Genomic DNA, 26,584 nt, shown 5'->3' with positions numbered 1-26,584 from the left:
TGTTCTTCGTGTGTGTCCCTCACATTTACATATTGCCACTTTAGATGGTAACATTACAGCAGTCAATAATTCTTTCAGTAAGTCTACATGCATTATTGGTTTTCCTGTTGACGTTTTAAACCCTCTGTTCTTCCACTGTTGACAAAATAAAATGCACTATAGCAAACGCATATTGGCTATCAGTATAGATCGTAACTGGCTTATCTTTAAACAGTTTGCATGCTTCAGTTAAGGCTGTCAACTCTGCTGATTGTGCTGAGTAATTTCCCAGGCAGGGGTCCTGCCTTCAAAACCTTATCTTGAGTTACAACAGCAAAACCCACTTTGTTTCTGCCTGTCTCATCTTTCTTCGCTGACCCATCAACAAAAACTATTTCTCTTTCAGTGAGATCTAAAAATTCATCACTAATTGGTTGAATTTCTAGTTCTGATTCATATTTTATCTTGTTATTTCTTTTACCATCTAATCAATCTGATTTCTTCCTTTCAGGACAATCTCTCTCTCCCAATGATCTCTCTGTCCACAAATCCAACATCCATCATCAACTTGCTCTGACCCTCTGTTGCTACTTCCTCTAGACCTTCCTCTAAAATTTTCTTTAAAATTTCCTTTTCCACGACCACAATTTCTTCCTCTGTTCACATTCCTTCCAAAAAACACATCACTACTTTCCTCCTGCCAAAATGTATGTTCACTTTGATTCCTAAATTTCTTTTTATTCACCATCACTTTTTCTGCATGAACAGCAAAATTCCTAAACTGTTGTAGTGCTCCTGTAGGCAGATCTATGTAAAGTGTCCTTATCTAGCCTGCAATCTCTGGTCTCATAGCTTGCAGTAAAGCTTGTTTCAGCTGCTGTCTATAGGGACTTTCATCATTATCATCATCTCTGAGTCCACTATTAGCTTTAAAACTTCTTCAAATCTGACTCTAAAATCAAACACTAATTCTCCATCTTTTTGCTTAGTTTGACCAATCTTTCCATAATCAGGTCTCATTGGAAAGGCTTCTCTAATTCTTTGTCCTAAAAGTGTAAGACTTTGAATCAACTCTTAAACTGTTATGTGGAAGAGGTCTGGGTGGATCGTCATCATTCATAGGATTCCTTTACTTTTGCCCAGTCTGCTTTCATAGCAGTCATCCATGCTTGTTGACATTCAATGCCATTCAGATGATAAGCTCTCTGAACTTCCATCATTTGCTCATGAAAATCCTGTGGATTTTCCCTGTGAGAGATAACTCCCCTCACTGCCTTCCTAACATCCTCTAATGTCCAGGTGCTAAACAAAAGAAGTGTAGGCCTCTGGCCATCTTCTCCAGCTCTGGGATTGGACACTTCAATCATTGGGTTCAGATGACTCTCCAGCTTCTTCCAAACCAACCCCCATAGTTTTACTCCATTCAAGTTTTTTCCCTTTTCCTCCTAACATTATTTTTTCTTTTTCTGGTTTATTTAAATCAGTCACTGGTGGGTAAAAACCCGTCAACAGAGGAGCATTTGTCCCCTGGTAGGGAGGAGGTGAGAAATCAGCTGGTTTCTGCTCTCCCCCCTTTCATCCTGCTCCTGCTCGGTCTGCAGCCTGCTGCAGCCAGCTGTTGCAGGGGTCTGAGTCTCACATCTGATTTATCTCTAGTTTTACTTTTCTGAATGCCATTCTTTATTTTTCGTTGCTTCATTTAAGCACAGTTTTGCACAAATTAATTCTTCACTATTTTTTTTTGTTTCTTTTTTAGGTTTTATTCTGGTTTGAATTGGTAACTGTTGAACTAATTCTGTACATTAGTGTACTCCAAGATTCCCCTTAAAATTGTAGTTTTTATCCCATTTTACCAAGAATGTAGTTGAACCTGGATGAACCTCTTTCTATATATTTTTAATCTCATGGTAATTCAACTTTTTTATTTGAATTCCCCCATTTTTTATATTTTTTCTATTTTTTTACATTTACGTTAGTCACAGAGTGTGATCAGAACCAACAGAGAATTTCTCTCAGGACCGAATTTCACTCCCCGTGCAACAAGCTTCTAGGTCAGACCTGTTGTCTGATCCGGTCACACGTTTAGGGTCCTCCCAGGAGCAAAACACGTTTTAGACTCTGGGTTCTTTTCACCTAAAGCCTAATGAGATGAAATCTTGTTCTACTCCAACAAGCAGCCTTGTGTTCAAGCAGCCTTGTGTTAACACCGCAAGGTTTCCAGCTGCTCACTGCTTCGAACAAGTTCACTCCTTTCACACATGCACACACATTCACACCAAAAAAAAACCTTTTTTTATTTTATTTTTGTTGTTATTCTAGGCCTTTTAGGGACTTGAACCCTCTTACGCGTTTTAGGCTGCAGGACTCGAACCTACACCTTTATTTAGAATTCTGGACTTTTCCGGGACTCCAAACCCACACGTGTTTTAGGCAACAGGACTTGAACCTGTCCCTCAGAATTCTGGGCCACTTCGGGGACTCGAACCCCTGAAAAAGCGCTGTACTTGCCTTGTCGTTGTGGTCTGACTGGTTAACGAATAACGTCAATCCGGACCCAGGGATCAGACCAGTCGATTGGCCGGCGTAGAATTCACTACGACGGACTTTCCTCCGGAGACCTAGTCTCACGGGCTGTGCACAGACTTCAATCGGCATGATCCTCCCCCAAGGACGCAGATATGTTGTCATCCGGCTCGAATGGACCAAAGAATGTCAGATAAATGCATCTAGACATTAAAGAAAAACACAATTATAAACAACAAACCACAACAAGAATCAAGTTTCTCATGCACGAGGGAGAGGAGCAAATGTGTTGGAAAAGGTCCACCACGTTTCTCTTCTCAAAGGTCTGCCCCTCCCTGTGCTGCTTTTATTAAGAACACAAGTGGGAGGTAACAATTCAAGACAAAGACAAAAAGTTCATTAGGGGGTGTCATACAATGACCCCTTTGGTGGATTCTAACTTCAAACAGTATCACTTATCAGCTGAGGACAGTGTGTCGTAAAACCCCCCTGTTCCTGGCTGGGCATGAGAAGCAGATGACCAAAACACACAGAACTGTTTTCAGAAGAGGTAAAAAGGTCAATCTGAGTTAACATTTAAAGAAATACATTTAAACAATGATAATAATAAAACAAATTCCTTCACAATGGGTCTTAAACTCCTGTCAGGATTTCCAGGATGCGTCTTAAGGCTGGTCGTAAATCGCTTTAACCTCTGCTAGCTATGTTGTGGGAAAATGGGAAAGTGCTAATTCATAAAGAAATTGTTGGAAAATTCATGGCGCTTAAAGCTGGTTAGTGGAAATGGCTATGAAGCCATTTTCAGAAAACTAAACAGTTTGCTGAAAATTATTTCAACTTGACGCGACAGGGATCAAGGAGGTCAAATCTCATGTGCAGACTAAAAAATGGCAGACTGCAGATGTTTTGTTTCATTTTTGCGCCCCCGTTAGCGTTCAGTTTCTGCCACCTTCACTTGAGCTGGCAGACTGGCCTTGCCCTGCTGCTGCATCTGCATCATCTGCTGCGCTCCTTTAGCCTGCTGCTGCTGCTGCTGCTGCCGTTGCTGCTGCTGCTTCCCTGCCTTTGAGAAGCAGAGAACCTGGGGGGTGCAGTTTACAGCCACCTGAATTAAACATTTCTTCCTTTCTTTGCTCCAAGAATCAGGTTGTGTGTATTTTATTTTAAAATCTATTTAATGTCTATGATGCAAATATGCATCAAACCAATTTTTTTACTTATATAACCTTAATGTAGAATCAATTTGAAAGAAAAAAAAGGTGAAATAAATTCAGGCATCGAGGGGTTAAAAGTATCAAACTAAAACCAACTTTGGAACTTTCCCTTCATTATTTCTGTTTTTTTTAGCCATTCAGCCTGAGAAAGGCTTTTTCCATTATACCGGCACCCTGCAGGATAACAAAGCAGTGATGATGAGGAGGAATGGGTGAGCCGTCATTGATGCAGCTGGTAGTGAGGTCAGTTTATAGACAAAGTTTCTATTTATAACCTGACATACAGGAAAAAGCAAAACAAAAAACCTGCTTTACTGAAGTAGTTTACCTGGTTGAAGCAGAGAGACTGTGGGAAACTTTGATCAGACGCACACAGTCAGACATTTACACAAAAATGTCAACAACAAAAATCTATAAAACTATAAAACTATATTTCTACAAGACCCCAAAAGAAGAAAGATACCCAATATTTTAATGCAAACATTTAATTAAACTAATTTATAATTTCTATTTTCTATTGCACATTTTGCACCTTTGTAAAATTTTTGGTACTTGGTATATTGTATTCTTCAGTTTTGTGAAATTATTTTATTATTTCTGTGAAATTATTTTCTATGCATGTCAGCACTGAATAGTGAGTGGCTTTTTTCATTTCATTGTTTACGCCTATGATGCAAATTGTACATGTGCACAGTGACAATAAAGGCATTCTATTCTATTCTAAAATGCTATACTAGATTAAACATTAGTTGATTGCACAGAAGGCAAAAAGGTGGAGCCTAAAATGAGAGTGGAACCTTTTTATTTGGACACAAAACCACAAAAACAGAAACTGGATCCTAAGATTATTAGAGCAAATATTTGGAAAAACAAGTGCAAACGTTGTAGCACCTCTGCTGTTCATGGATGCAGATCCAGATTTTTAAAGTTCTCTCAGAAAACCCCTCCCTGCCAAGGCTTCTGCTGAGCAGCAGTTTATCAATTCAGCATTTATCGACAATTATTGCGGTGGCGCAGTGGTTAGCGCTCTTGCCTCACAGCAAGAAGGCCCCCGGTTCAAGTCTCGGCTGGGGGACATGAAAAACAGAACATCAATGGGGGACCTTTCTGTGTGGAGTTTGCATGTTCTCCCCGTGTATGCGTGGGTTTTCTCCGGGATCCCCGGCTTCCTCCTACTGTCCAAAAACATGGGTTGATTGGCAACTCTAAATTGTCCATAGGTGTGAGTGTGAGAGTAAATGAATGTGTAATTGAGGATATTCTACCCTGCAACAGACTGGCGACCAGTCCAGGGCATCCCTTGCCTACGCCCAAGTGGCCGGGATAGGCTCCGTCAACCCCGTGACCCCGAAAGGGAATAAACGGTTAAGAAAATGAACGATGAATATTATCAATCAGTTTGCAAATCCCCATTACAATTTATTTCAATATTTCTTTCTTTTTATTAATTTATTTTAAATGTAAGGGCGTTTCTTACAGAATCAGAGAGGATTGTGGGCGTGGCACAAATCTCTTCCAAACAGTCGAAGCTGTTGAAAACATTGGATCAAATCCTGAATGCTCTCAGGTCAACTTTGATCTCAACAGCCGTTCTTAGAAACTCCTGTTTTATGGCTGCCATTAGCTTAACCACCAACGGAAACAAATGTCATTTGTTGAGGACCTTTAGATTGAAAAATCACCCATAAATCCTCCATAAGTACTGCTTTAACAAAGCACAAAGGAGACAACTCTGCCAAATGGGTTCTGTTCTTTTCCCTAAAATCAGGGTTAATAGTTTAAATAAATAGGACTGCCGATCTGGAGGCATTCGATGAGTCAACTTTGAAACGGCTTATGGGGAAGTCGGGCTGCAGCCAGGTCTGCTACACATAACTGATAACATACACAGAATATGTCAGTGTAAGCAGCTTTTTATGGCTCACCCTGTTTTGCAATACGCATCATAAAAAATGCTGAGCGAGTGAATGCTAGCACTCCACTCACAGTTGACACGGCATTGGGAAACTTTGACGCCCAGGTAAGCTGCAGAGGCATGTAATATAAGTAAATGCATCACCAAGGTGTTTGGAAACCAAAATGTGAGCTAATGGAAGCAAAAAATAGGGGGGGATGGGGGGGGGGCAGTGCGTGATACCTCAGTCATCTGTGAGGCTGTGGTTCCTCTGGCTCCCAGCATCACCATGGCTAGAGCGGAAGAGATGCTGAACGGAGAGTAGAACACGTTTGCCATTTTGTCTTCGTTACTCAGCTGTTTGAACAAGTCCAGAGAGAACTTGGTGTTGGCGCTGGAAACAGTGTTCAGGGAGGCCATGATTTCCTGCAAAAAGGACGAAAAATAGACAGTTTACATCTTTTTTTCAATGTTTTTTAATGTTTGCTACAAAAACGTTTTAAACCCAATTCTGCTATATTGCTGGGATTGTTTACACCTCACACATTAGATTCTGATAGTAAAAAAAGATCAATTACATTTTTTAAATTGATTTGTCCTCTTAGAGGTGTTAGAAAGTAAAGGTTCTTAGACCTCCAAGCACTGACTTTAATGTAACATTTACGACACAAATGAACCAAATACAAAAATGATTTTAAAATCTAATGTCTGAGACAATCACAAAATATTTATTAAAAAATTCAAGCTAAATAAACATCTGAGAAATAGATGTAATAAAAAATTATAACTGAAGTTTAAAAAAGGAACTCGTCTGTCAAAAAAACAATAAAAAAATTCAATCATCCAGTTAATTTAATCTTTATTTATAAAGCACTTTTCATGCCTGGCAACACCACGTGCTGCACGTCAGAATAAATATTCAAAAGCAATGGCGCACAGGTAAGAAAAACTGATTTCAAGAATAATTTGTCTCCATTCTACCTTCTGCACATCCTTTTGTGTGTTTGTAATCAGATGAGGTAAATGTCCGATCAAAGTGAAAAATGTGTTCACAGACACAAACATCTGATGACTGGGAGGAATCTGAAAACCACTATCTGTTTATGTCAACTTTAGAAATCCTGTAACAAGTTTTTTTGTTTTTGTTTGTTTTACAAGATAAAATGTCAGTAAAAAGGTAAGGATTAAAGGCTAATGGTTGCTGATATCTACTTTATTAACATTTTGTGCAAAAGCATGTAACCTATTTTTTATTAAATTTTTTAACTTGTCTTGTCCAACAGCTGGGCAGACAGATGAGAGCTGACGACCTCTTGTGTTGGACATATTTTACTTTAACAAGAGGGGTTATTAATCTTCAGACAAACCAGAGGTATGTCTGAATAAACCCCTTTTGTAATTGAGGCCAAACTTTATTAATTTCAATCATGTTTGAAAATCTTTGGTGTTGGACCGGACGGAAAAGGAAAGGAGGGAAAAAGAGAGAGGGATGTTAGAGAGAGGAGGGGATAGGAGGGTGATAATAGGAGGGGGGGGGGGGGGGGTAAGACCATGAAGCAGCATAAAGCAACAAGTTTACTGGATGTTTATCATTACGATAAGGTTCAAATGTAGTACAAATCTCACAGGGCGGGGCCTGTCCACACACACACTCAAATGTTATCAACACACCTGCTAGCTGCAAAAATGTCCACATGTCAACATGTACACAAAACACAGTGTTCACACACACATACTTATGCCTTCAAACCAACTAGTTTGAAATATTTCATTCATTCAATCATGCAAACTATTAGTGCAAAGGTGAGCTAACACCTGTGCTCAGGTGAGTGCTTATGTTCTTCTAAAATGGATGGTGGAATGTGAAAAGAAGGACGGAGAGTGCCCAGCCATCCCCACACCAAGACCCCTGCCGAAGCAGCAGCGGCAGCCAGAACCCCCCAACGCCACACGGCAGCAGGCAGAGAACAACCGCCCCCCGGGCGACCACATCCGCCACCCAGGCCAGGGCCAGCAGGACCGCCGCGAGGCCCTCAGAGCAAGAGAGCAGGGAGGCACGGAGGGAAAGAGAGCGCCGCCCCAGCCCAACCAGGAGAGCAGCCCCCCCGCCGCGCCGTGAGGGCCCAACGCAGGGCCCCACCCGAGAAGGGGCACCCACAGCTCCAGACGAGCACCCACCACCACCCAGGAGCTCTAGGCATCCCCCTGCCCCAACCCCAGGTACGAGCCAGGACCCCCCAAGGGAGACCCGTTCCGCACTCCAGGCAGCCACCCACCCGGCCCACGGTTGGTCCAAGAAGGAGCAAGGCAGGGGCCAGCCGCCCCCACCCAGGAGGGGAGCACCCCGGGGGGTGTTTTAAACATGGCCTGACCAGGCTCGGCCACAGTTTGAAATTTTGCCGGGCCCAGCGCTCAGGGGCAAGGACCAGAACCCACCCCACAGGGATACGGACACCCCCGGCTCAGGTGTAATGTGAACCCTCTCCCCACGCGGAGAAGGCACTGCCGGGCCCAGGAAACCGGCACCCAGGGGACACAGCCGCCGTTGCCAAGGGCCCAGTACCCCCCACCAGGGATGGGGTAGGGGACAGACGGTCCTAGGTCCCACCTTCCTTGCAAAATGTGTGTGCGTGTGTTTGTGAGGGTGTGTGTGTATGTGTGTGTGTTTATGTTTGATTGTATATTTTGAGGAGTAAAGTGTGTGTGTACTAGGGGGTTTCAGTTAAAATTGGCGGGTAGGGCACTGAGGGGACATCTCCTGATTACTCACAGTGATGTCCCCTCACCCTCCCCACCAAGGGGCCGTAAATATCTAAAGTGAGGTTAGAATTGGCGGGTAGGGTGCTAAGAGGACATCTGCTGCTTACTGGCAGTGATGTCCAAGCACCCCCCCTACCTACCCTACATGTGTAAAGTGCAAATAAAACCGAGAGAGGGGGGGCCCACTCCATACGGCAACCATGGGAGGGAGACCACTACCAAGTAGCCCCCCCCCCCCCCCCCAAGGTGCATCGCAGGCTAAACCCCCCTCCCCCTATAATGAGATTATATGCCAACCCCCCCCCCCCCCCAGCACAGGCAAAGGGACCCCCCCCCCCAGGCCGAGCCAGACCACCACTCCACACACCCCCCCCCACCACCACCACACACCCAAGCCCAGAAGACCGCGCAACGCCCCAGCCCGCCCCACCCAGGTACTGGACCCGACCCCCCGACCAACGGAGCCCTCATCGCCCCCCACCGGGCACCGGAGGCCCCAACCCCCACCCCAAACTATGGCAGTAAGGCAAGGAGCAGCGACGACCAGGCCCCCCACCCCCTAAGTCATGGAGTTAGCTATGGGAGACCAGAGAGACTGAATTCTTTCAAAGTTTCTTGAACTTTGGGCTGACATTTTTTCCAAGCTGATATGATCAAGCAGCAGATTTCTGTGTTGACTTATATTTATATTTTTCTTGTTTTTCCAATTTATTAAAATATTTTTTAGCAATACAAATAGTTATGAAAATGATAGATACTAATCCTCCTTCTACATCGATGGCACTCATGTCACCAAGCACACAAAGTGACGGTGAAGCTGTGATTGAAACCTTAAGCCAGACTGATAGATCGGCACATACCTGCTGCCAGAGAGCCTGGACAGGCGTGCAGAACCACAGTGCATGCATGTAACTGTTGGGTAGATTACTATCACAGTGCTAACAAATATCTGAGTTACTGAGACCCATCTTGAACATCCTCTGTCCAGTGTAGTAAATTCTGTGTAGAGTTTTGAAATGGATTAGCGGCAGATTTGGACTTTTTGTCAGTTTAAAGGTGTTTAGACAAAGTTCTGACCAGAAGCTTTCATCTGTGCTGATGCTCAAATCTGCATCCCATTTTGTTGTCAGAAGTGAAATATTATTATCTAAATTACATAAAAGTTTGTATATTTTGGAGAGAGTTTTATTCATTGAAAAATTAATGAGAGAGTTAACTGCTTCTGGTAGCTTTAAATCAATGTCTTTGTATGTAAACATTTTAGTAATAATTGATTTAAGTTGCTGATATTCCAAGAAGTTATGTATTCCATGTTTGTCTTGTAGTTCTTGGGGAGTTATGAATCTTCTATCAATAATTACGTGCTCTAGTTGTTTTACGCCCCCTGCTTGCCAAGCTGGGAAGTGTATCATTTTTTTGTTTATAAGGATGTCCGGGTTTTTCCAGATGGGTGTCATTTTGCACGGTTGAATTGAGGATTTTGATATTTTGAGAAATTCCCACCAGGCTGTTAAAGTAGCGTTTATATTAATACTTTGAAAACAAGCCTGTTTTTTAACTGTTTGGCTAATAAATGGTAGATCTGACAGGTTGATCTTTTCACATAGCGCCTGTTCCAAGTCTAACCATGAGTTGGTTTCTGAATTATTTTTTAACCATTTTAAGATGTATTGTAATCTATTTGCAAGAAAGTATTTGTGGAAGTTAGGTAATTCTAAGCCTCTACAGATTTTTGCAGATTTTAAAGTTTTTAGACTAATTCTTGCAGATTTATTGTTCCATAAAAAGCTTGATATGGATGAGTCTAATGTTTTGAACCATTTTAGTGGCTGTTGTGTGGGAATGATTGAGAATAGATAATTAACTTTAGGTAAGATTTTCATTTTAACCGTGGCTACCTTGCCCATAAGGGACAGAGGCAAGTTGGTCCAGCGTGTTAAATCGTCCTGTATGTTTTTCAGTAATGGGGTGTAGTTAAGCTGCACCAGTTCTGATAGTTTGGGGGGAAAATAGATACCTAGATATTTGATATTTGCTGATTTGACTGGTATCGTGAGTCTTTGCTCCGCATTAATGTTCAGTGGTAATAAAACAGACTTATTCTAATTAATGGAGTAGTCTGATATGGAGGAGAATTGAATTGAAATGATTGTTGCTGTGTTGTTTACAGACTTCCTGTGACGTCATTTCTGAGTAAGCTATTCCCAGTGCTAGTCTTGTGTGACTGCTGTCCTCTTGTTTGGCATTAGCCTGACTACTATTGCTTACTCTAAGGGTTATCTGGGTTAATATTCACATCTAGTACCTTTTATTAGCGAATACACCACTGTTAAACCGCTTGCTGTTCACTTTCTCATTTTGCTAAATAGACCACTTCTCTTTACCTAAACACCGCTAGCCTTAGCTTAGAACCTAGCATGGCCACCTCTCTTTCTGCCTCTCCTCCTTTCTCCTGCCCCATGTGCCATATGTTTAGTGATGACCCTGCCTCCTTTAGTGAAAATAGCGGTATGTGTGTTAAGTGTAGTCTTGTGTTAGACTTGGAGGCCAGACTGGAGGAAGCTAAGCCGGCTAGCCAGGTCGTTACTCGCGGGTCGCGCTACCAGGGCTAACTTAATTAGCACCCCAGCGCCCTCCCAACAGCCGGGAGACAGTCAGGGGTTTGTACCGGTTGGGAGGAAACATAGTGCTAAACGCAAAGACTTAGAGCACCCGAGACTCCACGTTAGTAATAGGTTCTCCCCCCTCAGCGACACACCCGCTGAACACTCAACTCTGGTTATAGGCTCTTCTGAAGTTAGAAAAGTGGAGCTACCAGCGGCTACAGTCAGGTGTTATCCAGGGGCCAGAGTTGGTGACATCGAGGGGAACCTTAGGATGTTAGCTCAGAGTAAGTACAGGTTCCGTCGAGTCGTGATTCACGCAGGCGGTAATGATGCCCGACGGAGACAGTCAGAGGTGGTTAAGTTAAACGTAACTTCGGTGTGTAAACTGGCTAAGACGATGTCCGACACTGTAATTTTCTCTGGTCCCCTGCCGAACTTAGTCAGTGATGAAATGTACAGCCGCTTTTCATCACTTAACCGCTGGCTTTCTAGATGGTGCCCAGAAAACGGCGTTGGTTTTGTGGATAACTGGAGCGCGTTTTGGGGGAAGCCCGGTCTCATGCGGAGAGACGGCGTCCATCCCACCCGGGACGGTGCCGCTCTTCTTTCTAGAAACATTTCTGCTAGCCTTAGTCTGTTAACCTGACAATCCAGAGACGAGACCCGGGCGCAGAGCAGCAGTGTAAAACGCTCCTCTGAGCCTCCCTTAGGGTTAGTGCCGGTGCAAAACCCATGCAGGGAAAGTCAAGCAGGTTCGAGCTTTAGCTTATGTGCTGAAAGACAAATGAAAGGAGCGCGTCATAGAAACCTTAAAGTGACAGACAGCAGTTCTCACAAGCAGAATTATGATGTCATTAAATGCGGTTTATTAAACATTCGATCCATTTCCTCCAAGTCCCTCTTAGTCAATGAGTTAATCATTGATAACAACCTTAATCTTTTAGCCTTAACAGAAACTTGGCTCCAACAGGATGACTATGTTAGATTGAATGAAGCAACCCCCCCCCACTTATGCTAACTATCAGAAATCCAGGATTTCAGGGAAAGGAGGTGGTTTGGCAGTAATATCACAGTCTAGCTTACTTCTCAGCCCTAAAGTTAAAAATGCTTATAACTCCTTTGAAAGCATCATATTGTCTATAAGTCACCCAAACAGGAAAACTCGAAAACCTGTTTTACTCATAATTATTTATCGCCCCACCGGCCCATATTCAGAATTTTTAACTGAGTTTTCCGACTTCCTATCGACTATTGTCTTAGATTCTGATCAAATTATAATATTAGGGGATTTTAATATTCATGTTGATGACCCTAGTGATTGCCTAGGAAAGGCTTTTGCAGCTTTATTGGATGATGTTGGTTTCACCCAAAGTGTGAATGAACCCACTCACTGTCATAAGCACACCCTTATTCTAACCCATGGGATAGAGATCAGCCAGCTGAGTGTCCTTCCTCTTAACCCCATCATTTCTGATCACTTTATGATTATCTTCCAGTTTACACTGGAACATCCTTCTGCCCCAGTGAATAAGAAACAGCTTAGAAGAACCTTAACTGACCGTTCTGTGTCTGAGTTTAAACACACAGTTCAGCCAGTACTTAGTAATATTCTGAGAAAATACTCTGAGACCAGCTCCCATAGTATCAGTCCTAGTATAAATGACCACTTTGTTAATGATGCCTTACAAGCCCTCAGGAGTACACTCGATGTTGTTGCCCCCTTGAAACCTAAATTCGTCAGACAAAACCGAGTAGCACCGTGGTTTAACGCTGAAACTCGTTCTCTTAAACAAGAAACCCGTAAGTTGGAAAGAGAATGGCGCCGCTCCGGTTCAGAGCAGTCTCTGGATATCTGGAAACATAACCTATTAAATTATAAAAAAGCTCTGCGTAGAGCTAGAAGCCAGTACTATTCAACCTTAACATCAGAGAATGGAAATAATCCAAGATTTCTTTTTAGCACTATTGCTAAATTAACTCGCAGTCAGAGCTCAGTAGAACCACATGTTCCTGTTTCTCTCAGCTCCGATGATTTTCTTACATTTTTCGATAGTAAAATCTCAAATATTAGACATAAGTTAAATCAAGTTATTCCTACTATCAGCCCAGAACAGGCTGAAGTGGTAGAAATGGAGGCATCCATAGAAACCTCTGTAACATTAGACTGCTTCACTGCTGTGGATCAAGCGGAAATAACATCAATTATTACGTCCTCCAAATCCTCAACGTGTCTGTTAGACCCAATTCCCACTAGACTTTTTAAAGAAACTTTTCCCCTAATTAATGATCCCATATTAACAATGATAAATGCCTCTCTGGAAACGGGATACGTACCACAGTCTTTTAAATATGCAGTTGTTAAACCTCTTCTGAAAAAGCCCAGTTTGGATCCTAGCATCTTGGCCAACTATAGACCGATATCAAACCTGCCCTTTATTTCTAAAATCCTAGAAAGAGTTGTAGTTAAGCAGCTTTACTGCCACCTACAGGACAACAGCCACTTTGAAGACTTTCAGTCGGGGTTTAGACCTCACCACAGTACGGAAACTGCACTAGTTAGAGTCTCTAATGACTTGTTATTGGCCTCAGAAAAGGGACTACTTTCTATTCTGGTCCTGTTGGACCTCAGTGCAGCCTTTGACACTATCGACCACGGTATTTTACTCCATAGATTAGAGCAGGACATAGGGATCAGAGGATCTGCTCTCCAGTGGTTTAAATCCTATCTGTCCGATAGGTATCAGTTCATTAATGTAAATGGACATTCCTCTCAGTGCACTCGAGTCAACTATGGAGTCCCACAGGGCTCAGTCTTGGGACCGATCCTGTTTACGCTTTATATGCTACCCCTAGGAAACATAATCAGGAAACACAGCATTAATTTTCATTGTTATGCCGACGATACGCAGTTGTATTTATCCATGAAGCCTGACCAGAATGACCAGATAGAGAAACTGAACGCCTGCATCAGTGACATCAAGACCTGGATGACAATTAATTACCTCCTCTTGAACCCAGAAAAAACCGAGGTCATTATACTTGGTCCTAAAAACCTCAGAGATGCTCTGTCTGCTCAGATAGTCTCCCTGGATGGCATAAGTATAGCCCCCAATTCCACAGTTAGAAACTTTGGGGTTTTACTTGACCAGGATTTATCATTTAAGGCTCACATATCTCAGGCGTGTAGAACTGCCTTTTTTCACCTGCGGAATATTGCTAAGATCAGAAATATACTTTCTAAGAGTGATGCTGAAAAACTCATCCATGCATTTGTTACGTCGAGGCTGGATTACTGTAACTCCTTGTTAGCAGCGTGTCCTAAGAGTTCCTTAAGAAGTCTCCAGCTTGTTCAGAACGCAGCAGCTAGATTGTTAGCTGGAACTAGCAGAAGAGATCACATCACTCCTGTGTTAGTTTCACTCCATTGGCTCCCAGTTGATTCCAGAATCAAGTTCAAGATCCTCCTGTTAACCTATAAGGCCTTACATGGAATGGCCCCGTCCTATATTAAGGACCTCATAGTCCCTTACCATCCAATGAGAACATTTCGCTCGCAAAATGCAGGACTGCTTGTGGTTCCTAGAATTAGTAAAAGTACGGTTGAAGGTAGAGCGTTTAGCCACCAAGCCCCTGTCTTATGGAATAAGCTCCCAGCTCATGTAAGAGAGGCCGACTCAGTTTCTACATTCAAAGTTAGACTGAAAACATTCCTCTTTGGACAGGCTTATTGTCAGACTAGTTAGTATTCAGAGATTATTTAACTTAATGTTAGTTTAAATTAAACTTAATAATAACTATTTCTTTTAAAAGGCTGCTAGAAGTTGAAGCTGGGGAAACTATGGTGCACTGGGGTTCTGTCCTCTTTTCTCTTCTACTTCTACCCTTCCTCTCCTCTATTCTTGATCATAATTTATCATTTAGTTCTCCATGCCTCTGTTTGGTGCAGTGCGATTCATGTATTGTCCCTCTTTTCCTCTCCCCCCCTGGGGAGTGGGAGTGTTTCCAGATTCCAGTTGTTTCATCCGTGCTCCAGTTCCTGACAGTCTACCTCGCTTTTGCTCCCGCTCCTACACCTGGCTGTGGCTCCTGTCTCCGGCTCGACTCGCGCCTTTGACTGTCCCCACAACCACGAATGGATGAAGCTCGTCTGCTGGACTTTATATATGTAGTTGTAGATTTAGATAAGTTCATTCTTCTCTAAGAGTTCTGGTAAATCGTCTGTCCGTCCTGGGGGAGGATCCCTCCTTCATGTGGGCACCCCTGAGGTTTCTTCGTTTTTTCCGGAATCCGTTTTTTTGGGAGTTTTTCCTTACCGCGAAGGGGGGTCTAAGGGCAGGGATGCCAGTATAGCTTAGTCAGTTTGTTAGTTCATTTTAGTATTTCCCTATTGAACTCTTTGTATTCGTGATCCTTTTGATTTCATGTTTTACTTCGAAGCCCATCGAGACGACTGTTGTTGTGATTTTGGGCTATACAAATAAAATTGAATTGAATTGTTTCATTTACAGAATGTAAATTACTTAAAAACAGTAATATGTCCACACCCTCAGGTTGTACCTGAGGGTGTGGACATTTCCCTAGAAATATTTACAGAAACTGGTGCGTGATCACTGATAATAATTGGATGAATGTTGGAACTTTTAATTTCTTTTAGAAGAGATTTACTGATTAATAAATATTCTAAACGGGAGTGTGAATGGTGAACTGGAGAAAAAAAGGTGAACCTCTTAGTGTTTGGGTGACATGAGCACCAAGCGTCGCAGAGACCCAGATCATTCATGTACTGCTTTAGTATACTTGCAGACCGCCATGTATGCTGGTTTGCTGCTGTGCTGAGTCTGTCAAGTTCAGGATTCAGAATCAGATTGGCGTCTCCTCCTAAAATGATTGTGGAGTCAGAGTGAACCGCGAGTGAGGTGAAGAATCTGAGAAAGAAGGAAGAGTCGTCAACATTCGGGCCATAGACACTGGCTATGCAATAGTCCTTATTCTGAATGGATATATTAATAATTACAAATCTGCCTTTTGAGTCAGTAACTGTATGCTTGAGTGAATGTGATGTTTTTATTAATCAAAACAGCAACTCCTCTTTGTTTGGAGTTGTAACTAGAAGAATACATGACTGGAAATCGTAAGCAGCACAGGAGATGATCAGCTGATTTTGATAAATGGGTCTCCTGCAGTAAGGCTATATCTGCTTTAAGATCATTCAGGTGAGTTAACACTGTCAATTTTTTTGGCCCAGAGCCAAGTCCACGCACATTCCAGCTAACGATGTTAAGACTATTCATAGCTGCTCTGACCAAGAGAGTGTAAGGCTAAATAGAGCGTGTGCCGGTCCGTGTGCGCGTGCCCGCTGATCGATGAAGGAACGCTGTGCGTTTGTTTGCGTTTCTGACTGTGTGGGCTGCATGTTGCGTGTCCTATGTGGGCTTTTGTGAAGTGTTTGCGGGATGTCCGCGAGTGTGAGCTGGTTCGTGTGCGCGCTTGTTGTCGCGCACGTGCCCGTTCCGTGCATAAATGAATACCAACTTACCGAGGGACGTGTTGCCTTTGGATAATTTACATATGGGGAGGGGGGAGAGAGGGGGAAACTAAAATGAAGAAAGAAGTAAAGAAAAACAGAAAGAAACAAACATAACAAGAAAAACAACAGAACCATGAGAGGCGAGAAAAATTAAACTGCTTCAACGAGATGGAGGTGGGATGATTGATGAGCCGGTTTCATTCATTTAACACGTTTAGCCACTGTTTTTAGCGCAGCATGGATGTCAGATCTTCGGCAAAGCCAGGGGGTGATCTCCGGGTCTCGGAAGAGCCGGCCATCCACGAACAGTTTATCCACAGAAACCACAGCTCTGGACCCATTGGCAATGTGTTTTTTCCTCAGAGGAAAAAGGATCTTTCTGCGCCGCAGAATCTCAACCGGAATCTGGTCGTTCACGCTAAAGTGCGTTCCCTTCAGCTTCCGGCCGCGGCTCTTCACCAGCTCCTTCTGCTTAAAGTGGTCAAATTTGGCTACAATCTGTCTCGGACGCTGGTTGTCGGACCTTCTTCCTCCGAGCCGGTGCACCCTCTGGAACGCGATCTTCTGCACCTCCTCCTTGGGGAGCTTCAGAAGGGCTTCACCGTGGCCTCCGGGTCCTCTCCTGCCTCGTCTGGAATCCCCGAGATCACCAGGTTGTCCCTCATGCTCCTCGACTGAAGATCCAGGAGGGTTTCTTCGATCGAGCGGTTTTCCTCAGAAAGGCGAGCGGTGTCACTGCTCAGGGTCTTGACAGTTTCTCTGAGGGCCTGATTCTCCGCTGCAAGCTCCCGCACCTGCTGCTGGCTGAACTCTAAAGACTCCTGCAGGCCTTGGAACTCTCTATGGAGGATCTCTAGCAGATTCAAGCGGCAATCAAGGCTGGGGAGCTTTTTATCTATGGAATCTAAAGTGTCACTGATTCCGCTGCCTGGAGAGGAGGCAGCTCAAGAATGTTCTGGACGGATGCGTTTGGGGGAAGGAGTGGTGGTGTTGGTCTTCCCCATAACAAAGGTATTGTAGCAGCCGTCTATAATTTTCCAGGTCCTCCAGGCTGTCAAAAAGCTTATTGAACTTTTACAGATGTTAGTTTTACAGCTAATTTGATATGGCGGTAAAGTGATATAATACAGAAATGTTTGTTCAGCTACTTACGCACCGCCAAGTTGAGTTGCCACACCGGTCTCGTTGAGTCTCACGATACTACAGCATCAGCTCCCCCTACTACAGCATCCCTCCAGTCCATGTAACCTATTTTGCAGACCTATTATCTCTGCAAGACAACTCCAAATCTGCATGCATGGCCAACTTTAATAATGCTAGACTACCAGTAAATGTTTTTTTTTTTAAATACACATTACAGACGGTTTAAGTCTGAAGTGTCACATGGATTGTGACTTAAATCTGATAATCAAGTGAGGAAAACATTTGAATATTTTTTTTGTAGTCATCAGATTTCTACAATACATGTAAATGCAATTCATTTGTCAGTTTGTCTGATTATTTCTAAAGACTGAGGTCTTTTAAACAGTCATTATCACCTGGATTATTCCCCTGACATGATCACGTGATCACCACAATCGTTTTTCCCATACTATAACTCGTGCTTCTTATTTTTTAAAAGTTTTATATGTTACGGAACCCGTGTCCTGACACTAAAATATTAAAATATATCTTGTTCCAACAGATTAATATCTCGTTCGCAAGAAATACTACTCCGTTCCCTCAAAATGATTAATTTGTTCGAACGCAATAATTAATCCATTCGAACTCAATAATTATTCACGACGTAAGTCATTCACACGGATATGCTCTCCTTATGGCCGCAAAAGCCGCTTTCAGCGGTAACTTCCGTGTCTCTGTGACCCACATTCGTTCAAGAAAGGAACATGAAAAACAAGAATGATCACTTTATTACTGTCTCAATGAATATTAGAAAAATGTAAGATTTATAGTCATAAGATTTTTATAAAAATTCAAGGATTAAAAGAAAGAGACGACGAGAAGATCCGAGATATCATTGGAATCCTGACCCAGATCGCTCCGGATTGGAAAGAGAAGAAGGACATGATGGTGGATACAGTTCGGTTGGGGAGAAAAGAGGAGGAGGGCAGACACCGAGAGGTCATCATACAATTTGTTATGAGGCACCGCAGAGACGCCATCTGGAGAAAAACCAAGAACTGTTCAACCTGTAAGAATCTGGGAATCGTCTTCAAGGAGGATTTCTCCAAAGCTGACAGAGAAGCTCGAGCAGCGGCCTGGCCGAAGATGGAAGAAGCCCGAGCAGCAGGGAAACATGTGTTAAGGGGGTGGTTGATGGTGAAAGGCAGTAAGAAGTTTGAATATGGAATGAAAAGATGAAATTGAATTATTGCAGGTTAGAGGGACGATCTGGGTGAGAACACACGAGCCACCAAAGAGGAACCGGGTATTTTTGGCCACAAAAACAATTAATCCTAAAAACTGACTGGCCAATGAGATGGTAAAAAAAACTATAAAATACATATAACAGCTCTAAAAAGTATAAAATACAATAAGATGCAGAAACAGGGTAAAAACTACTACAAAGCAATACTAAAAGTCCGGGGGACAGTCGACAAAAGCAGCTTTGGGAGACAGCAAATCCGGAATCCAGGGAACGTCCTCCACCCGCCAGACTTGACCCATGATGTCCTTTCTCCATGACCAGGGAAGTCCTCGGGTCACACGCACCAGGACCTGCAGGCAAACACATCTGCCAGCACCAGAAGCAACCACGGTTGCCTTAGGCCAACCACGGTTGCCTGAGGAGTGTGGCTACGCTTTCCCATACTAACAGGGCAGACAGAGTTCCCCTCTGCCTCTGCGTGTATTCAGCCTCACACACTCCTCCCCGTGTCATGTCGCTTCTGGCTGGCCTTCCGGTACGCTGGGACTCCTGTGTGGAAACACACAAGCGGCAGCACCAAAGGTACTCCAACATCCATGCTGGACCCAGCCATCTTGTGTGTTTCTACCAGTCTGCTAAGTCACGTCGGGCTACTTACAACACAGGCAGGGTCCCTGCCCGGCCCCTGCGTGTTGACGGTATGGCAGAACTGGTGGTCCCAGCGGTCCAATTGCCCCCGGTGTGTGCGCCCTCCTCACTCCATTGGTGCATTTAATGAGTGGTCTGGCGGTCCAAATGCGTCCCGTGTATACAGGCCCGTCGGGTTCCCGGTGTGTATGCCATGCTCCCAGGGTGCGCAGGACCAAGCGCCCCTGGGGTATGCGCCCTCCTGGCCGTGCAGGAACTTTTCCCAGAGTCTGCTACATTCTGGAGCGCACGTCTGCTTCTCTGTTCCACTCCTATATAGTCTCTCAATTAAGAGCAGGTGCTTCTAATTAAGGGGCGTGTCCACATGCAGCATGCAAGGGGTGTAAAAACACAACAAACATGCAAAAAACCATCCAATCATGCATTTAGTTTGTCCCACCTGCTCACACGTGTACTACAGAGGACCGGTGGGCTACATCAATGGTATCAGGGTTCGTGTGGACTGAGCTGGTTCAATAAAACAGTTCAAAGAAGGAAAAGGATGGAGAAAAAAAAGAAAAAAAAGGTTATTTATAGGTTTTTCATGCTAGTTAATGCTAATTCACATCTACTGTAATGGTTCTGACAAAATTTATCTTGGGGTTAAAATCTCGGTCCTCAAAGATTATACAGTTTTAGGGGCATATTCAACGCTTGTAGTTCCAGCTTCTTTAGCTTTATCTTTTTGTGTTATTCGTATTTTTTTTATTTTTATGTCTTTGTCACAGTCATTATGTTCTTATGTTACACTAGATGCTAGGGGTCTGAGATATTCTGTCAAAAGAAAATCTGTGTTTTTGTTTTGTAAGAATCAAAGAGCTCAGTGTTTCCTTCTGCAGGAAACTCATTCCAGTGAAAGTGATGAAAAATTCTGGTCTAATCTGTGGGGCGATAAAATCTACCTTAGTTATGACAGTAATAGGTCAGCAGGGGTCGCTACACTACTGAATAACTTTCCAGGGAAATTGTTAACAGTGAAGAGGGATGATTCAGGTCAGTGGATTATTTGCATTTTTTATCTTGATGGATGTTTTTTGGCTCTAGGTAATGTTTATGGCTAAAATTGTAATGCTCAAAATAAATTAACGTTTCCCCATTTAAAGACCTTAGATAGAGATATCCAATTCAAATACGAATAATCGGTGGGGATTTTAACATGGTGGAAGATGATTGGCTGGACAGATCTCCATCTGCATTTCTGAATCACCATCATAATCCAACACTCCTTCATTTCTGCACAGAGCTGCACCTAATAGATGTATGGCATAGAGATTTCCCTGATGCTTAAGCCTTTACCGGGTTTAAACCAGATGGTACAGCCAAATCTAGACTAGACTTTTGGCTAATCTCAGATGATCATCAGAGTTTCATCCCGAAAGTAAACATTTCAGCTGCTCCATTAACAGATCACAGTGTGGTCAGACTTTCCGTCCAACTTCAGAGTTCTCAGTCTAGAAACAAAGGCTATTGGAAATTTCACTCCAATCTTCTTAATGATGAAACATATTGTCAAAACATTATTTATACAATTAATAAAATTAATATGGAGGCTCACTTCACGTCTTATAGAGATAGATGGGAGTTTTTTAAATATAAAGTGAGACAAATTTCCATATCTAGAGGTAAGCAGATGAGTAAGCAGTATAAATCAAGAAAGAAGAAATTATCAAAGAAATAAACTCAATATGTCACAATTTGGACTCAGATGAAAATCATAAACAGCAAATGATTATCTTGCAATCCTCCTTGGATAAAATGTACATAAAGAAGGTCAAAGGTGCATATATCAGATCAAGAGCAAGACGGATTGAGGAAGGGGAAAAAAGTTCTGCATATTTTTGTTGACTGGAAAAAAGAAGGCAAGAGCGAGACCAATGAGTTCTATCGCTAGAGGAGACGTCACATGGTTCCTCATGGGAGGAGAGCACCGCCATCTTGGTGAGGTCAAGTTACTGCTGCAGTGCATGCATGTGATCAAATCGTTTGCATATTACCAGTTCATTGTTTGGGTTTCAACTGCCAAAATCAGATAAATGAGTCCATGAAGGAGGAAGGTATATCATTTCACAGGTAAGTATTTTAATTTTTTCTTTTAATGCTGCAGGGGCTTCATTAATAGTACACATGTTGACATGCATGATGCTGCAGGGCTGTTCTCAACATGCTGCATGATGTACGGATAATTTGCTGTCGACATAAATGTACATTTTATTTTGCTAAACCTGTATACAGCATACTAGGCTATTATAGTAATATAGATTTATACATTTCTGACTCAGAGACTGAACTTTTCTTGCAGGTTTCCAATGGATTCAGACTTAGGGAAAAAGTGGATCTTAGCTATCAAAAGAGCTAACCCAGATGGATCACTGTAGTACCAACTAGCAATACAGTCTGGCTATGTTCAAAAGATTTGTGGAAACACATTTAGATAAGAGGCCAGACTGTTTGCTTGAAACCCGACACCATACCATCTGTGTTATACTCACATGAATCAATATAAATCTATTGTTTTTCTTTGTTGTTGTTGTTTTTTTTAGGGTAAATCTATTGTTCACTTTTGGACTTCTTTTGAATATTTATTATTATTATTATTATTATTATTATTAATAGACTTGTTTTTTATTATTTATTGACTTATTATTTATTTATTGTTATTATTTACTGTTTGTATTGACTTACTATTGATTTATTATAATTGTTATTATTGACTTATTGTTGGGTTTTTCTAAATAATTTAAATTACATGTCAAAGAGGTTTAAAACTTCTAAATGTTTAGAAATTATATTTAAAAATTCTTTGTAATAATCTTTTTATTTGTAAGTTCTGCAACAATGCATTTTCATTAAAGTTTGAGCTTTTAAGGCTGACTGTTTCTCTTCTTTAACGACAACAAATGATGTATCTATATATATATTATATATAAATATAATATATTTACATATATGTATAAATATATATAAATGTAAAAATATATATAGCTTATAAAAGCTACTTAGACACCACTAAGCAATAGAAATCATTGTCATGTGGGCGTCGTCGACCTCACCAAGATGGCGTCGCGCTCCGCCACCGTCGGCCAGGCTTCTAAAGCGGGCGTGTCTCCTCTAGCGATATAACTCATTGAGCGAAACAGTGTAAAAACTTTGTTAATAAAAGATGTGGAGTGCACAGCTCCTACAACAATTACAAAAGAAAATTTTCAGTTCTACAGTGAGTTATACGCGTCCTCATACTCCCTCCATGATGCTGAAGCCTTTTTAAAACAAATCAAACATTTGGTCCCTAAAATAGATGATGGCTGCAGAGAGCTTTGTGAGGCAAAGATCACCATGTCAGAGGTAGAAGATGCTTTAAGATGCTTAGCTTTGGACAAATCTCCAGGTTCAGATGTGCGGACTGTTAATTTTTATAGACATTTCTGGGAACATGTGAAAGACCTGCTTTATTTGACACTGAAGGAAATAACTAACACGTAAACTCTACCAACAACTATGAAGCAAGGCATCAGAACTCTCATACCTAAATCTGGCAAAGATCCTCGACTGATTTATAATCTGAGACCAATTACCTTACTTAATAACGACTATAAAATCTTAACTCACATATTTGCCTATAGAATGAAAACTGGGATGTCCCAGATTATTTCTGACACTCAGTCTGGCTTTCTGATAAGCCGATCCATTCATAATAACATCCGCCTCATACTGGACCTGTTAGATTACAATTATCTGATAGAAGACGAAGGCTTCATTTTGTTCCTTGATTTTTTAAAGCCTTTGACAGTCCAACATCAATTCATGTTTCAAACTTTAGATTTATTTGGCTTTGGACCCAACTTTATCAATCTCACCAAAACACTTTATGGAGATACGAATAGTGTCATTTCTTTGCCACATGGGACCTCGCCGAGATTCTCCATTAACATTTGAGAAACTTAATGCTTTAGGCCAGCAAATAGCAATCACTCAGTTCGCTGACAATACAGCTATTTTTATGAAGGACAGCAGTCAGATTTCTGTGGTTTTACAATTAATAAATGTTTTCTCCAGAGCTTCTGGTCTGAAATTCAATCTAAATCAATGTGAATTATTGCCAATTAAAGATCCCACTTTAACAACAATTCAAAAAATTCCTGTTAAATCCCAAGTAAAATATCTGGGTATTCACCAAACCAAAGACTCCAAATCATTGGACTTTTGGAAAACTCTAGATAATTGTAAATTAAACCTAAATTTGTGGTCCAACCGAGATATTCCTATTCTGGGCAGAGTTTTTCTAGTAAAGATGGAATCTCTGTCAAGATTAATCTACCCTGCATATTCTTTATCCTTCCCTAAATCTGCAATTAAAGATATAAATATAATTCATTTTAAGTTCATTTAGAAATACAAAACTCATTATATTAAAAAAAGTGTGATGTTAACAGATTATGAGGAGGGAGGACTTATAGCTATTGATGTTGAGTGTTTAGACGGGACGATTAAAATCAACTGGCTGAGATCCTTCTTAAAGTACGAAAAAGGTTTCTGGTATCAATTCCCCTCTAAAATATTAAGGGATGTAGTTGGAATTAACGTTCTGCTTAAATGTGACTATGATCTAAAGAAAACTGCCAATCAAACTTTCTGCCTTTCATCAACAAGTTTTATTGCACTGGAAACTGATTTATAAGCATAACTTTAGTCTGCACACCACGCCTCTTTGGAACTGCTGTTATGTGTTACGGAGAAACAAATCCTTGTTTTACAATAACTGGCTGACTAAAGGGATATGGTCTGTTCTGCATCTACTGGATCATTCTGGAAACATTTTGACGCTTGAACATTTTAGTTCTAAATTTCAGTTATTTGATCGGAAACAATATGATGCTGTGATCAAAGCTCCTCCTCGGTCATTGATACAATTAGTGAAACGAAGATTAATTAAAACTTCATTCACTCTAATTGGATGGGCAGCAAAGACAGAATTACCTAACAGCTTCATGCGCAGATTGTTTGTTAAATGACTCTTCCAAACACATCTCATCAGAAGAAAAGCATTTCTAAACACTTCTCTAAAGAAGAGGTATTTGAATTAAGGTTGAATTACTTAAAATTCTGTATTTTACCAAAGGTAAAAGACATCCATGTAAAACAATTAGTGATGTTTATCCATCCAAGGAATTTTTTGAGACTTCGTTTTGGGTTTGAAGAGAATGACTGCAGTTTTTATTTAAAGGACATTGAGACTGTGGATCATTTATACTTTAACTGTGGAGTTATAAAAACAATCTGGGAAGATTTCTATGGAGTCTTATAATGTTCATAATCAAATAAATAAATATTTAATTAAATAGATAAATATGACCTCATGAAAATACACAATCAACCAATAAATCTCTCATAAATATATAAAAAGATCATGAAATGGTGAAAAACCTGCACACTGATTTTAAATTAGCCATTATATTATTCAATATTTTTCATTTTGCTTTAAAAACCTGTTCATTATTTTTAAACAGCATTTTAAAATATTCATTTTAATCATGTGGAATATTATTACAATTCTACGTCTTTTTTCAGAACCTTGGATTTCAAAATCAATATTTTCCAAAGTAGCTTTGTTTTTATTGCACGTTGCTGTTTTTCCACAATGGACGATTTATTTCACGAAGAGCTTTTTCAGGAGAATACAAGGAAAGTTTTATATACACAAAAATAAATATTTGGAGACCAAACCACTTTTTATCACATTTCATAATGAGCTCTGTTTTTACTTTCAATCACTTCATTATATGAAAAAGAAGGATGGCTTGAAATTGCTTAGTTTTGTTCAGAAATACAAACTTCACAAGTACCCCTAACCAGTATTAGACTATTTAGATTGGTTCTGTTATTTTATTTTATTTTTATTTATTTGTGTGTAATGTTCATTGATTTTTTTCTCTCTATTCTTTATTTTCTATGTTAATATGTTATTTGGCAATGGTGATGGATCTTCGAAGTTATGTTGATTACATGGTTATTATTGTTCGTTAATAACGATACAATAAATAACGGTTATTTACCTCAATTGTCTATAAAGTAAAAAAAAAAAAAAACCTTACCTCGTTGATCATGAACCTCGCAGCATCATTGAACATGTCGTAATCGTCGTCTGTGTACACTATGTTCCTGTACTGATAGTGATAGTTTCCATAAACGACCAACACTAGACATACAAAAAAGGAGACCAGGAAGAGGACTCGCTTCTCCGCTGACAGTCTCTCCATCATCCTGGAGCGCACAGCTAACAAACCTGCTTAGCAGGTTGAACCGCCGGCCAGATGGTTAGTCAAGGATTCTTTTCCGCAGACTGTTCGTCCCTCCTTGAAAATTTGTATTTTGCTGAGCTTAAGAGTTGCTTGAGATATTTTAAAAGTTTAAATGCATACAGATAACAGTTCGTTGGAGTTTAAACATTATTTCCGGAAGTTGTCTTCTTCTTCAACGCTGCATCTTCGTATTCGTTGTCTCGTTTCTGCCGCCTTGTGGCGTAGTCTAGGTACTGCAACAGATATGACCTAAAACAGTGTTTTTCAACCAGTGTGCCGTGGGAAATTATGGAAGCGATTATGTAGCATAAATAAAAAGCAAAGTCAAAACCAGAAATGCTTTTTCATTTTCAAAATGAAAAAGCATTTTTGACTCAAAAATATAATGAAAAAGCAATCCACCAAAATGCTTTTTCATTTCCTTCCTCAACACAGCTTATTCTGTCACTTAATTAAAATTAAAATTAAAATGGTATTTGACATTTCATTTTCAAGACGTTCTCTGGTAAATGTGTAGCATAATTCATTTAAAATTGTCTAAAACGACATTTAAAATGGATTAATAGAAATGCTTTTTAATTTTCAAAATTAAGCTGCATTTTTTGACTCAAAATTAAAAAGAAAAAGCAATACTTCAAAATGCTTTTTCATTTCCTTCCTCAACCCAGCTTTTTCTGTCACTTAATTAAAATGATAAATAAAATGGTATTTGACATTTCATTTTCAAAAA

The 26,584-nt window shown here is 41.1% G+C and overlaps 1 protein-coding gene across 4 annotated transcripts in view; it reads right to left on the bottom strand.

Annotated features, from left to right (window-relative positions):
• Positions 1 to 26,031, bottom strand: part of LOC144988238 (leukocyte elastase inhibitor-like) — a 35,172-nt gene extending 9,141 nt beyond the window's left edge. For 2 of the 4 annotated variants that reach the window (XM_078938407.1, XM_078938408.1), the window contains exons 1-3: positions 25,648 to 26,016; positions 5,854 to 6,036; positions 3,452 to 3,583 (exon numbers count right to left, since the gene is read on the bottom strand). In XM_078938407.1, the coding sequence (XP_078794533.1) occupies positions 3,452 to 3,583; positions 5,854 to 6,036; positions 25,648 to 25,815 (483 nt within the window). In that variant the 5' untranslated portion in view covers positions 25,816 to 26,016. Of the gene's footprint in view, positions 1 to 3,451; positions 3,584 to 5,853; positions 6,037 to 19,958; positions 20,027 to 25,647 lie in introns of all 4 variants that reach the window. The other 2 variants (XM_078938410.1, XM_078938409.1) reach the window with 2 other exon arrangements.
• Between the last annotated feature and the right edge of the window lie 553 nt (positions 26,032 to 26,584).

This window comes from Oryzias latipes, chromosome 20 (genome assembly GCF_053564925.1).
Source record: "Oryzias latipes strain Hd-rR chromosome 20, Olatipes_Hd-rR_3.1".
In the NCBI taxonomy this organism is placed as follows: domain Eukaryota; kingdom Metazoa; phylum Chordata; class Actinopteri; order Beloniformes; family Adrianichthyidae; genus Oryzias; species Oryzias latipes.
Note: the sequence above shows the minus strand (reverse complement) of the source record. Positions and strands in the feature narration are given on the sequence as shown.